At 32.3% G+C, this 15441-nt stretch overlaps 1 protein-coding gene across 1 annotated transcript; it reads right to left on the bottom strand.

Annotated features, from left to right (window-relative positions):
* Positions 1–3120: 3120 nt before the first annotated feature.
* On the bottom strand, positions 3121–12738 carry LOC130814518 (uncharacterized). The gene is made up of 5 exons (XM_057680611.1): positions 12510–12738; positions 8963–9194; positions 8068–8182; positions 5940–6058; positions 3121–3534 (listed from the first exon to the last, which is right to left on the bottom strand). Exons 2-5 carry the CDS (start codon positions 9184–9186, stop codon positions 3483–3485), a joined length of 510 nt encoding a protein of 169 aa, XP_057536594.1. The 5' UTR covers positions 9187–9194; positions 12510–12738; the 3' UTR covers positions 3121–3482.
* Positions 12739–15441: the final 2703 nt, after the last annotated feature.

Genomic DNA, 15441 nt, shown 5'->3' with positions numbered 1-15441 from the left:
TTCTCTGTAAAAGTCCAAACCATCTCAATCTATTTTCGTGCATCTTTGCAGAAATAGAGGGAACCACTATTTTCTCTCTAAACTCCTGGTTCCTAATTCGATCTATCAATGTGTGACTGCAATCCACCTCGGCATACGCATTTTTGTACTTTCATCTTATGTTCAAAAGTCTTCTTTACGGGCAAACATTTTGTCCATACAACAAAGCAGGCCCGATTTCCACTCAGTAAAATTTACCTTTTAACCTACTTGGAAACTTCCTATCGCATAGCACCCCGGTGGTTGCTCTCCACTTAAGCACCCGCTTGTATTCGATGAGTAACATATCCGTCAATCTCTTCATTACTCTGACTAATCGATCCCAAATATATGTACTTGGTTGTACTTGTAACAACTTCTTCACCAATGGATACCTCTGGCTCCCCAATCTGTGATGTCCCATTAAAGTCACATCGTAAATATCTAGTCTTCATACGGCTTATGCACAACCCTTGACTTTCTGAAACTTCCTTTCACTCTCTCAATTTATTTTTAACTTCCTCTTTAGTTTCTTCTACCAACGCGATATCATTAGTGAATAACATCCACTACAATACCATCTCCTATATACATTTAGAAATCTCCTGCATAATGACCGCAAAAATGAAAGGACTTGGTGCAGATCCCTAATGGAGTCCTACTTTAACTGGGAAAGGCTCTATTATTCCCACCGGTGTCTGAATGCTAGTCGAAACTCTATCATAGATATCTCGTATAACTTAAATGACCTTAATGAAAGACCTCTAGCTTTGAGGCTATCCCAAATGATGTGTTTTGGTATGCTATCATACGCTTTCTCCAAGTCGATGAACAGCATATGCAAATCCTTCTTCCGCACTTATATTTTTCCTTCAGTCTCCTTAAAACATGAATAGCCTCAGTAGTTGACCTTTCTAGCATGGAACCGATTTAGTTCTCTCTAATCATCGTCTTTTGTCTAATTCTCCTTTCTATCACTCTTTTCCACAATTTTATTGTGTGGCTTACAAGTTTGATTCCTCTATAGTTCCCGCATACTTGTGTATCGCCTTTGTTATTATACGGTGGTATTAGTGTGCTATTCCTCCATTATTCTGGCATCTTATGTGTCCTCAAGATAACATTAAAGAGGTTAGTCGGCCAACGAATGCCCTCTACTCCTAAACCCCTCCGCACCTCAATTGGGATGTTATCAGATCCAATTGCCTTTATTCTCCGCATCTTTTTGAGAGCTTCTCCTACTTCCTTTGTGGTAATGTCACTCATTGACCCATAGTCATGTGGTCTTTGGAAGTCGGTAGTTTGTCTATCCTCCTCCTTTGGCGCCCTAGTCTCATTGAGCAGTTGAGAAAAATATTGACGCCATTTTATTTTGATGTCCTCTTATCTCTGGAGAACTCGTCCTCCCTCACCTTTGATGTATTTCCTAGTCTCTAAGTCTTGTTGTTGCCTGGACCTAGTTTTTGCAAACCTAAAAAATATGCTTCTCCCCATTTTTGGTATCAAGCTTCTGATAAAAGTCCTCATAGGCACGACTTTTTGCCTTTACTATTGCTTTCTTTGCTACCCGCTTTGCTTCTTTGTAACTCTCTCTTTTTTTATCCTAACCTCCTCCTCCGTGCAAGACATAAGCTCCTTAAATCTCTTGTTTTTGTCCTTTATTTTTTTATGCACCTCATTGTTCACTTTTGGTTTCTCCGATGACACCGCCAATGTCGCTTTTGCCATTCTTCGAATGGTTTCTGCAATTGTCACCCACATTTGATTTGCATCATTAGACTAGCTTGGGTAAGCCAATGAATTTATCTTGCTTGATAGGGTTGTGACCACATGCCCTTTAAGTCTCCCCCACATAATCTTCCCTAGAACTATAACTTCTTCTTGACAATTTTCTTCTCATCTGAAACACCAACTCCAAATGCTAACTTTGATACATTAAAATACCAACTCAAATAGCTTAAAAATACCAATTTCAGTAAGTTAAAAACCAACTCCTAATAGGTTAAAACAAGTATAATGTGTGTGCTGTTTTTAAAGTTTTATTGTTATCATAAAATGCTAATGGGTTGGGCGTGAAAAGTCATTCTATAAGAGGTCATCATTTTTAATGAAATAAAATTGTATGAGCTACTCTTGTTGTGAGAGATCGTCTCTCGGTGAGATAACCTCAAACAACAAGCCTATCTTTTCATATTATATATTAAATGGGCAATTTGACCCAAGTATAAGGAGAGCAATTTAACCCAAATATAAAGAGCATCTCTTGGAAAGACTTGTATCATTTAATAATTTGTGAAATTGTCTGAGGGTGGATGGCTAATGGCTTATATGTGTTAGTTACTTGCAGAAAGCATGCCTGAAATTTGAAAATGCTTTGAAAGCAGAACAAGAAATGGTAGTCGGTATGTTATATTACGTAGATGTTGAGGCCTCTGATGGTGGACCAATTCCCTTTGTTGGCAAGTATGAAGCAAAAGTATTCGTTGAGGAATGGAACAACATCATGAAATTGGAAGACTTCAAGCCTACGTTGCAAGAGAATGCCACTGCCCTGGTCCCTAACTAAATCATTAACCCACATACAATTCCCTTAACACGGATACTCCATGATTTGGGTTATGTACTACTATTACTATAGACTATAGCCACTACATAAATAAATGGGCTTCCAAGTACATCACAACTTTATTGTGTAGCAAAATGATGTATTATCCAAGTATGATTTAGGTTATGTACTACTACTATGGCCACTAAAATAAAAAAAAAAAAAAGACTTCATAGTTCATTCATCAATCTCCCTCCATCTACAATAAACTAAGGTATTTAATGTAACACAAAAACTTGGACGAGATGGTCTCATTATGAGACCGTCAATTTGAGCCGGTCCAATTCGCCCATGTAACAACATTTTAATTTTTTAGGCATTTATCATTATGATATCGTTAAGGTTAAGATTGATATCTTTAAGATCAAAATTGAAAAATGCCCAGAAAATGAAAAAAATGTCCAGGTTGTTACACGTGCGAATTGAGTCGGCCCAAATTGACGGTCTCATTATGAGGTCATCTCGTCCAAGACCAGTTGTTAATGTAATACATTTCATCAACCCAATACCATTAAACTTTCATCGAAGTGAAATTTAGGGGATCAATGGTACAATCTTACCCTTGTAATACAAAGAGGTTATTTCAAATTGGTCCTTAACCCACACATCAAATTTATATAAAAACGAGCACGCTACATTATTAAAATAGATAACTATATTAGTGACATTACCAAGAATACAACTTCAACCCGAGTATATAATTGAGAAAACATCTCTTGAAGGTAATTATCCCCGCTCGCTTTAAGGTAAAGTCGATTTCTTGCAGAAGATGAAGGTGATGCAAGAAAGTGCTAACAGAATTCATGTCAGTAAACGAAGCAGGTTCAGGATAAAGAATGCATTCATGATCTCTTGGACGTTAACCCAGGCCTCGAACATATTGATCTAACGTAGTGTTGAAGAGTTCGTACCTAAGAAAGGGTGGCATGATTTAACAATCAGTAGCAGAAAACATGAAATCAACAGATACTAGAGGGTAAACAATGCATTAAAACATAATCCAGTATCAACAATATACAAACATCGTATGAGGGATTCGTTTGGGAACTTTATGATGAGTTAGTTGGGGTTATTTGGGAACATAATTAGCATAATTAAAGATGTGGGGATGTATCACAAGACAATCAAGACTAGTTGATGGTACCCCACAAAAAATATCCAAGCATGCCGATAGACGAAAGCATCATTCACTAGTTATGGTCATAGCTTCAGACACTCATGAGTCATGGTCGAGAAGTTTGATGATCATATCTGAATCCACGCACCAAAGCTTCAAGACTTCCCTCAACATGAGTATACCTTCTGGCAGTGGATAATTTAAAAGCCTCATAGTTCACACATTCATGATCACCTTGGACTTGAGGGATGTCCAACTGTTAAATCTTAGATGGATAATTTATGTGAATAAAGAAGCTTCAACATAGTAAAGCTGACAACGAATAGTAATTCTTGGCAAAGACTCAACAGTTGAAGAGGAATTGTGTTCAAAGCTTAATCTAGACAGTTTCGGCATAACTTCAGTAGAATAGTTGTTAAGGAAGCTAATTTACACAGGATTAACTTTATCTGATGTAATTTATAAATTTTACGGCGCATTTATTTGTCAATATCAAAAGGTGGGAATGGTAATGGAAAGTTAATGTAATTTGATTGGAAAATTTATTAACAAGTTTGATAGTTATTCTTGTCCTACTTCAATTATCTTATTTTTCTTCATAAAATTCATTCCTGCATATTGTCATTTGGAGAGGTGGTATAAGCTGATATTGGAAAATTATGAAGATAAAAAAAAAAAAAATTTATGAATAAAGTTTTATCATCATGGAATGACATAGTACATTGCACTGAAAATTAACACTACATATAATTCTCATTACCAGCATTTTGTACAAAAAACCAAACGGGCCTTTAGATTTTCTTTCCTCACTTAGCATCTTCATGACAAAATTTTGTGAGAAAAGGTTGAATTATCTCATGTCCGATTTATTGTTTGCTGAGGAAAGTTTCCCTCTAAAACTACTTATTGCATGTTTATAACTAACATGTTTTGCTTCCCATTATAGAGCACTAACTACTATTCAAACAATGAGCAAGTAAGTCTTTCGTTGTAAATTTCCAACCAAAAAGAGTGCAAACATAATTGCTCAAGCAAAGGGTGCTTGGTTTACTAATCGGATTATATATATGTTATGAAATGCCTTGGAGTTTGGACACATAGCTTAACATTTTAGACATAAGAAAGGAGACATGACAGCATATGTATTTAAGTTTTTAAAAAAATTATAGTTGATTAATGCTATTTTAAGTCATTTGTTTGGCTCCCATGCCAAATTACTTCAATTATTTCTAATAAAAAAAAAATATATATATATATATATACACGATCAATTATCATCTTTAAGAAATTGTAAACAAAGTTGTTTTTTTCTTCAAATCTAAATTTTATCACTTTATCGGGAGGGGTACATAAGAGTAAAACTCTTCTGTTGGATTATCTTTGGGAAAGAGCCAAGTTCCTCGCCATGTTTTGGGCCAAGTCAAATGGCTTGTTTCAGAGATGATCATTATAGGAATGAATGGATAATTTTCATGTAATTTACACGTTTTTTTTTAGGGATTCCTCATCCCTAACCTTTTATGTTATTCTTAATTTACAAATAAATTTTTTCTTACCTAAGAAATATTCTGGAATGTTGTTACGAACCATAGTACACATTTGTATCTCAAAAGCCCAATAAAATATTATTCAAAACTACCAAAAGCTACCAACTAGCATATTTCTTCGACGAACATAGAACGTATGGATATTAATCCAAAGTATATAAGATTAGAATTATGAATAATCTACCAAGGAAGTGGAGTACTTAAATGAAAAAATCCCAATTACCAAGACCTTCAGAATCAGAACTATTCACTCTCTTTGAACACATCAAACATGCAATTTCTCAAGCCAACTACACTTTGGTTTTATGCCTTCTCCTAAAACCAACACATACCACAGAATCTAGAGCAAATAGAAAAATTTAGAGGTGGAACAAGATCTAAATTAGATCATTCTCAAGTAGAAACTAAAATATAATCCACAGAAAGTCATGTTGGATGGGAAGGACAGCTTATAGCATAAAAAATGAGAGGGCACATAAAAGACCATTTCAAAAAGTGATAACAAGGCAGATTAACTAGGGATAACTTCGAAGTAGCAGTATGTTACTATATTATAGACTATAGAATTTGATTAATATTGTCGGACACAGATTGTATTATTCAGGGGAAAGTCAGAGATATAAGAACACAATCAACAATGTAAAAAACTTACTTAATTGGAGTTCCAGGCGTATAAAGTGGATTCTTGACAACATATTCAACATATAAGTTGTAAATGTACTTGAGGGATTCTCGTAGATCACCCGTTTGAGGATGAGTGACCAAGATAAGCTGCGAGAAAAACAAACTATTAATATAAGATTAATAATACTTCCAACGGAACAAATATACAACGTCAAAAACGACGTATGATGTAGTTATACTACAATGAACTAAATTACAAAAAAAGTTAGAGACGGTTGATGTGATTAATGGAAAATGATATGATTAGTTGTATAAGTATAACTAAGGGGAATATTAATGAGTTCAGTTGGAGAGATAGTTTGATAACAATTTTGTTATAGCTTAAATGGGAATGGATTGTCATCAAATTTGTTAAAGTGGGTCTTTTAGAAGAAAATCTAATATCAGGTTGTTAGGCCATTATGGCTATAAATACCTATGTCGTAATAATGTAGAGGAGCAATGAAATTAAATGAATCAAAGACTATCTTTGGGAGCCTTACAGTTGCTCAAAATTTGCTACTATCTTTCTTAACATTCTTTCCTTCTTCCCCTTTCCTATTCTTTCTTTTTGTCATTATGCCTGATATGCTATTTTTTTTTTCTTCACATGTTACATTTGCACAGCTACCACTTTAATATATTACAATAGATTCATATTATGAACTCAAAATTTTGATTTAAACTAAACTTTTTTAAAAAAATTTTGTTTGCTGTTACATACCAAGCTAACTTATGAATTTCTAATCAGCATAACTATAGAGATTATGACCCCATCTATTGTCGGTGGCCCTTATAGGCAGCAGCCACTTAAACAACACTAATTGGTAAGAGAAATAACGGTGCAAAGTAAAAGGAGTTTAGATAGTAGCGCTGGCTACAAAACAAAGTTTGGACAATGAAAGAGTAGCAATGTAACATTAAAATATATACTTTATGAACAAAAAAAACGTTAAAGGAGAAATGCAAATTCTACAACAGTTTCAACAATTCCAGAGTCTTAATCCCAAAAGATTGGTATCGGCTACATGAACCAAAACATTTCAGTTTGACTTTTTTATTTTTATTAGCATGTAAAATTGTGATAAATAACTGCAGTTCAAATATGTGTTCTGAATACAAATGTTTCATTATTCTGACAGAAAAAAAACAAAAACATTTACATAGATAGATCTCTCATGACCCGTCTCAAAAGATTACTAGTACATTCGACAAAATTTATGATTTCGATTTCTGGTTTCCTTCTCAATTCAAATTTACATTATATATTATTTTGGTAAGATTGAAGAACCATAAGTCAACAGCTTCCTGTTCTTGCAAACCGTCATGAAAAGAACGGAACCAATAGCTTCTCAATAAAGGTAACCAAAAAATGCAAGCTCAAATTATCATAACATAAGTTCATGGATATTTTGACAATGAGAATGATATGATCCAGCTACGAATGAAGGTGCATGTAAAGGGGTCTATGGTTGCAAAACTAATATGTTCACAATATGATGTGTGGATTCTACAATCTGTTAAATAGCCAAAAATTCTCACGCAAGCGGAAGCAAAAGCCACTAAATATGGGAAAGCTTGTCAAATATTTATCTGAACCAAAATAGACCAAAACAAACAGACAAAAAATTAGTGGGTCATAATTCGTAATCAGAAAATGACCCGAATCCAAAAAACCGAAAAAATAGGGTTGACCATAACTCAAATCCAACCGTTTTGACATATTTTCTCAAATTTGTCAATTTTGTCAATTTCAATCATCATGTTTTGATCGAGACTATTCAATATTTCTTTGTTGAATCCTCAAAGGCGATATATTGATTTTTTTTTTACAAGAAAATTTTATAAAGACCAAAGAGAATATTTTATTGTAATTCCTTTTGAAAATTTTTAGTGAAGAGAATACTATTACAAAAAAAACACCTTAACCCTTTGGGTCAGCCAAAACTTGAACCTTACCAATGCAAGCCGACCCCAAACTCCTTTAACCCACCATTTTGATAGGTGTAATCATGATCTCGGTGGATGTAGCTATAAATATAAGCTTTCATATAAATACAATGAAAGATGTACATTTATATGAATACGTCAAATGAGACAACAACATGCTCATATACCTTAATTCCCGATGGAGTTTCCATGAAGCTAAGCTTATATGTATTGGTACGAAAGCTATGAAAAGAACACCCTTGGCCAGGCAATTGAGGTACTCCAAGATTAACCTTATCCACACTGTTCAAAGCTCACAAAATCCATCAACATTCTCATCAACCAACATGTGAAAATTATTTCAAATATGAAGTATCCAAACAAGCAAACAAAATTGAGATACATATTATTTAACACAAATACAAAAGGGGTAATTATAATGCAAAAATACGCTTTCAGTCATAGTCACGGTAAGCATCACGGAACAACTACGCAATCAGTATGGATGGTTATGGCACGATTTTCAGTCATGTCTAAAATTTTTGCACTATTTTCCTATTTGCTATTGAAAGTTAACAATTGATCCACCAAAACAACATTTTGACAAAAACATTTTTTATCTTCAACCACGTACGCAGATGAATAGCAATACACATCAAAAATTAACCGCTAAACTAATTTACACCTACATCGTTTTAGTATCTTGATATGATTTGCTCATTTTTATAGATTTTTCTTTTAAAAACTACATCTAAATTGAAATTAAGCAATTAACTCACCTGAATAAAATTTGGATAAAACAGAATAATCTTTAACTAAATTGACTTTCAAGAACTACCCTTTTTCTATAACAAAACCTAAAGTTCAGCTACTGGGTAATTCACTGCATACCATAACAAAATTTTAGCAAATAAATGCAATCTTAAACAACATTGTCATATCAAAAAAAATCATGTTTATGATGAAAACCTAAATCAATTACCTGAATATTGTGTAATCAATCAATCAAATGAAAAAAAAAAAAAAAGTCAAATAAAGATTGACAAACTTCGTGGAACCCCATAAATGAAATTAATAGCTTACCTAGTGGGATCCATCTTAGCGGTGAGAGATTTGAGGGAAAAGAGCAAACCAAACATGAGTTTCTGATCTTGCTGAGCATCTAAAGTACGAAGTGAACGATTCCATTCTCTGTAAAGCAAACAAACCCCATTTCTATTGAAAATGTACATCATGTGTGCATTATTTCCTGCAGCTGTTATAGCTGGTGGTGATGGGTTTATCTCTGTTGTTCCAAAAAACTGCATTTTTCTCTCTGATCAATAAACAAAATCACAAAATTAGACAATTTTGAATGTGAATTTAGATATAAAATAGAATGAGATGGGGTATTATATAATCAATAATCATGAATCAACAAAAAATGTTTAACATTTAACATTAAAAAATGAGAAATATATAACAATTGCACAAGTTTTAAGATTTTATGGAAAGAAAGAAAAAGAAAAAAATATATATAACATAAGTCCATAAGATCACACTTAATAAAAAAAAAAGTGATACTCTATTATCACTCCCTATAGCGACCAGCGCAACACACACAATATGACATGCGTGTGATGGTAGAACTCCCACTGGATTAAACATGTCTCTTATATTACGCAAACCTTAGTTTAAATTTTACACAAAGATCTAACAAAAGTTATACTTGATCAAACACATAAAAATGTTCATCTCTCCTTTAAGATTTGGCTCTATGCTTATAATGTGAATACCAATGAATTCACATTTGATTCACTAAGAATGTCACAATAATACTTAAGATTGTCTTATTTACGGGTGCACATGGTCTGGTCTGATCTGGTTCGACACTAAAATTGGACCAGACCAAAAACTCCGGTCTGGAAACTTTTTAGACCAGACCAGACCGGACCAGACCGTTTTAGAACGGTTTGATCTGGCTTGTCTACGGTTTTTTCTTTATAAAGCATTTTTTAAATTACCAAACATACCCATTAATTTAAAGAAAATTATTGAACCACTAAACTCATAGTTAACAAATTATTCAATAGAAAAATCTTAAATGAATGACATTACAAGATCAAATCCACTGCCAATATTTTACTGGAAAATTTTATCAACACATTTGAAATAATGAAAGTGAAGAGGAGAAGAAAATGTCTATGCAGAAGAACTAATGAATGAAAGTTAAGATAATGAAAGTTAAAGAAAATTGAATCAATGTTTATAAAATAATAAAAATAATAAAGGAGCATACGAGATTACACGCACAGCAGCATACTTTGTAAAGTTTATTTCAGAAGTTCTTTCAAAAAAAATTACACCATCTTTGGTTTACGGTATACATCAAATCGAGAAATATTACGGTTTCCGGTCTGATCCAGTTTAAAAATTTCATAAACCTAGACCAGACCAAAAACCATAATTTTTAAAATGAAAAAAAAGACCAGACTATTTAGACCGTAGACCAAACCATTTAAACGATTCAGGAGGAAGATTTTGCTTGAACAACGCCAATAATAGTGCCACAGTGTCCTTCACGATTTCATCTTTATAGTTTGAACAAAAAGAAAGGTGGTATTTTAACGCTTCATGCCATCTTACAAAGAGGTAGTCACAAATTCAACATCAAGCTAAACATTAAACAATGAAGCAACAAAACTAAATCCATAACTTAAGTGTCCAAGAATGTATAGGTACGTAACATTTCCATTGAAATATAAAGGTTGTAACCAAAAGAACCAAGAAATTTCCATCAACACAATTTAAGAATTGAGTGATGTGCAAAAACTGGAGCAAAGTTTTCACAAAAGCCATAGTCCATGGAATTCATAACTCTTAAGTCCAGCTACTTCTATTAGGTCATAACCATACTTTTTACAACTATTGTCAATTGGCAACACTCAAAATCAGACAAATATGGCTTTAAGTTCACACAAAAAGAATTGGTGAAATCAAGCACAATGTGAACTCATAGGAATATACTATTAAAAAACAAAGTTAAATGACATCAACTTATCAACCACCCAAGAGCATTTTTTCACCTCAAAATCATGAATCTTACTCTTATTTCAGCTATAAGAGGTAATAATGGAGTAGATTGAACCTGATTTGCCCATATTAGAACATAATTAAACTATTTTGCATTTATTGTTGCGCAAAAAGAACTTCATAATATAACTTTTCTGAATATAAAAGGATATAATTCAACTTAATTAAACTGATAAAAACATTTCTTTAGCACGCCCCTAGATATAACTCACCGAATATTATTCATTTCCTTTACAACTCATCTATTAGCAATCTTACACAACACGTTTATAGGTTACACATCATCCTTTCAAACCAAATTCTTGGATCAGGTAAAATAAATGTCTCGGGAGTGTGAATACAAACAACCATCTCATTTTATCAAATTGTAGCTCACATCATCCATGAGCCACAAAAATTATATTGTTCAATATAAAGGAGAGCTCAATATCATCCATATTTCTCTCCACAAGCTATCAAAGCAAGCCCAAATTCAAATAAATATCTCAACTAAAAAGTATTAAAATCATCGCCCTCATTCAGCATCTTAACAAATGTTCAACATTGGTATGACTTTTGAGATCCCAAATGTTGTAAGATAGAAATAGTTCAATGAAATTTGAGTCACCCGTTACATACATGTTATCACACTATTTTGGATAGTGCAAAAATATTTCAAGGAATATCTCATGCTTTCGAGTTTCGACCGATATTTGGCAATACATAACCGCATCACTTTCAGGACCGCAATCGCAACTATTACCAAATTTCGTAGTATGGATTGGATTGAGGGAATCAAATAGAAAAACGGGATGCATTTTCCTTTTTGTGGATGCCAATTTTTGAGTGACGAATACCAATGGATGTATTTTCGTTTATTTTCATTGATTTGCTAATACTGTAACACAATAGTCAATACCCGCTCACTAAAAAAGCGATATAACTAATTCAACACAAATTATTATACGAACCGTCTCACTTTGAGAGGCACCTCGTACACAGCTACTTATAGTCCAACTAATCCAAATTATTAGAATTGGCTCCTTATTTGAGGTCATCGTAGGAGAGACGGTGTCTCACACTAAAGCTAAAATGAATCAGTATACTCGCATGAACAATACAAATTCAAATTGAGTGAACAATCCCTTAAAAATCATACACAAAATTAGCTATAAAATAACCGAAAACCCTAGCAATAATACATCTTTAATTACCTAGCACTGGAAACATAACAGCAAACAAAGTCCAGGTCAATAACTGTAATTGTTTGCTAATAACACAATAGTCAATATCCTCTCACATAGATAACGAAATTCATACGGCAACAAGCAAGAAATTAATTAAAACTGTAACTATAGGTCACTGAAACTAATCGGCAACAAGCAAGAACTTAATCAAAACTGTAACTATAGGTCACTCAAATTAATCGGCAACAAGCAAAAAATTAATACGGCAACAAGCAAGAAATTAATCGGCAACAAGCAAATTAAAATAGGTCATTGAAGCAGAATCCGAACCGTAACTACAGATTAAACAATATGAATTCGTATCGAGAGATTAATGACGGCAATATACTTACCACAGATTTTATTGGGAATGACGAGGAAGAAGCAATGGCGGGAAGATCAGTAATTGCTGACTGATGGAGAAGCAGCGCCGCCGTTGGCCGGGTTGATTACGGCCGGTGATTGTGGCGTTTAATTGCAAGGGAAGATTGAAGGAGACGGTTTCAGATCAGTTTCAGTTTGAATGAATTCAATCTCGATCAGTTTATTTCTTGAAGAAAGGGCTGCGGTTCATGAATAAGTTTAGGGTGTTACTAAAATTCGTTTTTTTTTATTTTATCGCCACCCCTTCAAAATTACGTATTTATCCTTGGAATTTAAAAAATTACAAAATTACCACTAGACTTAAAACTTAATTAATAAATGTAAATCACGCTTAATAACACTATTAAGAATTTAAAGATTTATTTATATATATCGAATTCTGAGATGCGTATGAAGTACAAATTCAAACACGGTACTATCTCTCTAAAAATTGTTAAAGAAGTTGTAACCCGTAGTTGGTTAAATATGGCTAACGAAAGCGACTATGAGTCGGATGCGGTACGCAAAGTTTTCGATTAGAATTGTTGAAAATTAAAAAAAATAAAATAAAATAAATCGCACAAAACTGGGCGATTGATCCATGGTCCAGTCGCCCATTTTTGTGCGACGGAACCATGGTTCAGTCGCCCCATTTTGTGCGATTGTTATTTTTTTTTTAATTTTAATTTACGTATTAATTTTTTTAAATTATTATTATTGTTGTTGTTGTTTTAGTTTTTGTTAATTTTTTATTATTGTTATTATTATTATTATTATTATTATTATTGTTATTGTTGTTGTTATTATTATTATTATTATTGTTGATAATTTTTTTTTTCAATTTTTTATTTACGTAATTTTTTTATTATTATTAAAATTGTTAATGTTGTTGTCATTATTAATTTTACTTTTTGTTATTTATTATTATTATTATTATTATTATTATTATTATTGTTGTTGTTGTTGTTGTCGTCATTATTATTATTATTATTATTGTAGTCATTATTATTATTATAATTATTTGTATTAATTTTTTTTAGTATTTATATTTGTATTAATTTTTGTTATAATTATTATTTATATTTACATCATTAATGTAATTAATTTATATTATTTATATTTCAAATTTGTAGGAGTTTGAAAACTTTGGAGACAATGTAGACTACTCCGGTAGCTTTGTTACGGGTAGGGAATTTATCTCCGTAGATGAGTTATATAGTTGGGCCGATGCGATAGCAATAACAATCAGTTTTCAATTTACACATGTTTCTTATAAAAAGAAAGAAGGACGTTCTAGAGTTAGTGTCTATTTAAGATGTCACCGCTATGGTAATATTAGGGGTGATGTACATAATCTAGATAATACTGTCCGACGTGGTTCTAAAAGTAGAAGTTGCGAGTGTAAATTTTTGATTGTAGGAAGTAGTCGCAAACCACCAGAAAGACCTTGGACGGTAAAGGTGTGTCCTGATGAAAAAGGAAAACATAACCACCCGTTCTTAGTCTACAGAGATGGTCATGTAAGGGCGAATAGGATCAATGTAGATATTCGGGAGCACATACGACAGCTTAGTGCAACCGGAATGCAACCGACCTTTATTATGAATTCTATTAGAGATAATTTTCCTGGTTTTTATGCTAGTATGAACAACAGTCCAGTCCAATGGGCGAGACTCAGGACCTTGGAACTGAACATCATCAGCATCATTATCATCATCACTATAAACCCCCCAACTACTCTGGAGGTTGTTAGCCTGGTCATCAAAAGGAATACGCACTTGGTTCAGCGTACTCGACCGTTGGGCCTCACTGTGTCTGGCAGCCTCTTCCTGCCTAGCCCTCCGAGCAGAACCCGTTACCCCCCTCATGCGGATCCCCTCTGAGTAAGGTAGGCCTAGAACTATTACCTCTCAACAATTGTCTAAAAAAACCTTTCCTTTTCCTTGATTACCAGCCATTTTCTACAATTTTTTACAGTTTCATTAAATATTAAAAATAAATGAACATAATCAATATTTACGTTACATTAACCAGATGAACATTAATAACAACATTAACAAAACTAATAACATTAATAATAACAACAAGCACTATAATAATAATATAACAATAAAAATAATAACAAATAATAATAATAATAATAATAATAATAATAATAATAATAATAACAACAGTAATAATACAAATAAAGAAATAATAATTTTTCTAAAAAAAATAATAATCAAAAATTAAAAATGGAAAAAAAACCAAAAAAAAACCAAATAATAAACTAATAATTCAAACATAAATAATAATTTAACAACAAAAAATTTAACAATCAAAATTAAAACAAAAAAAATAAAAAAAAATAAAAGTAATAATAACAATAACAATAATTATAATAATGATAACAATAATAGAAACAATAATAAAAATAAGAAAATTATTAATATTTATCAAAAACAAACGAAAAAAAAAAAAAAAAATTAAGGTGAATCGCCCAGATTTAGGCGATTGGACCCCGGTTCAATCGCCTAAATCTGGGTGATTCACCTATTTTTTTATTTTTTTTTTAAATTTCAATAAATTAAATTATTATTAACTATAATATTAAAAACAATATATAAAACAATATATAAAACAATATATTATCTATCATATTTTTATTTTTTTTAAAAAAAATTTTTGCAACTAATTGAATTAAAAATAACTTACCTCGATTAATAATTTGCAGATTGAACTTAATTTTTGTTCAGAAAATTAGATTTTGTAAGTTGATTTTTAGTTGTGGTGAGAATAATTTTAGTGGGAGTGTAGTATATATAGAAAATTTTATGTTTAATGGCAAACTCGTAATTTTTTTAAAATCCAGGGATAAATTGATAACTTATTCAGGGGGTGGCGATAAAATAAAAGGGGTGGCGATATATAAGAATTGGATAA

This window comes from Amaranthus tricolor, chromosome 6, assembly GCF_026212465.1.
Source record: "Amaranthus tricolor cultivar Red isolate AtriRed21 chromosome 6, ASM2621246v1, whole genome shotgun sequence".
NCBI classification, from domain to species: Eukaryota; Viridiplantae; Streptophyta; class Magnoliopsida; order Caryophyllales; family Amaranthaceae; genus Amaranthus; species Amaranthus tricolor.
This window is presented reverse-complemented; position numbering and strand designations above follow the sequence as displayed.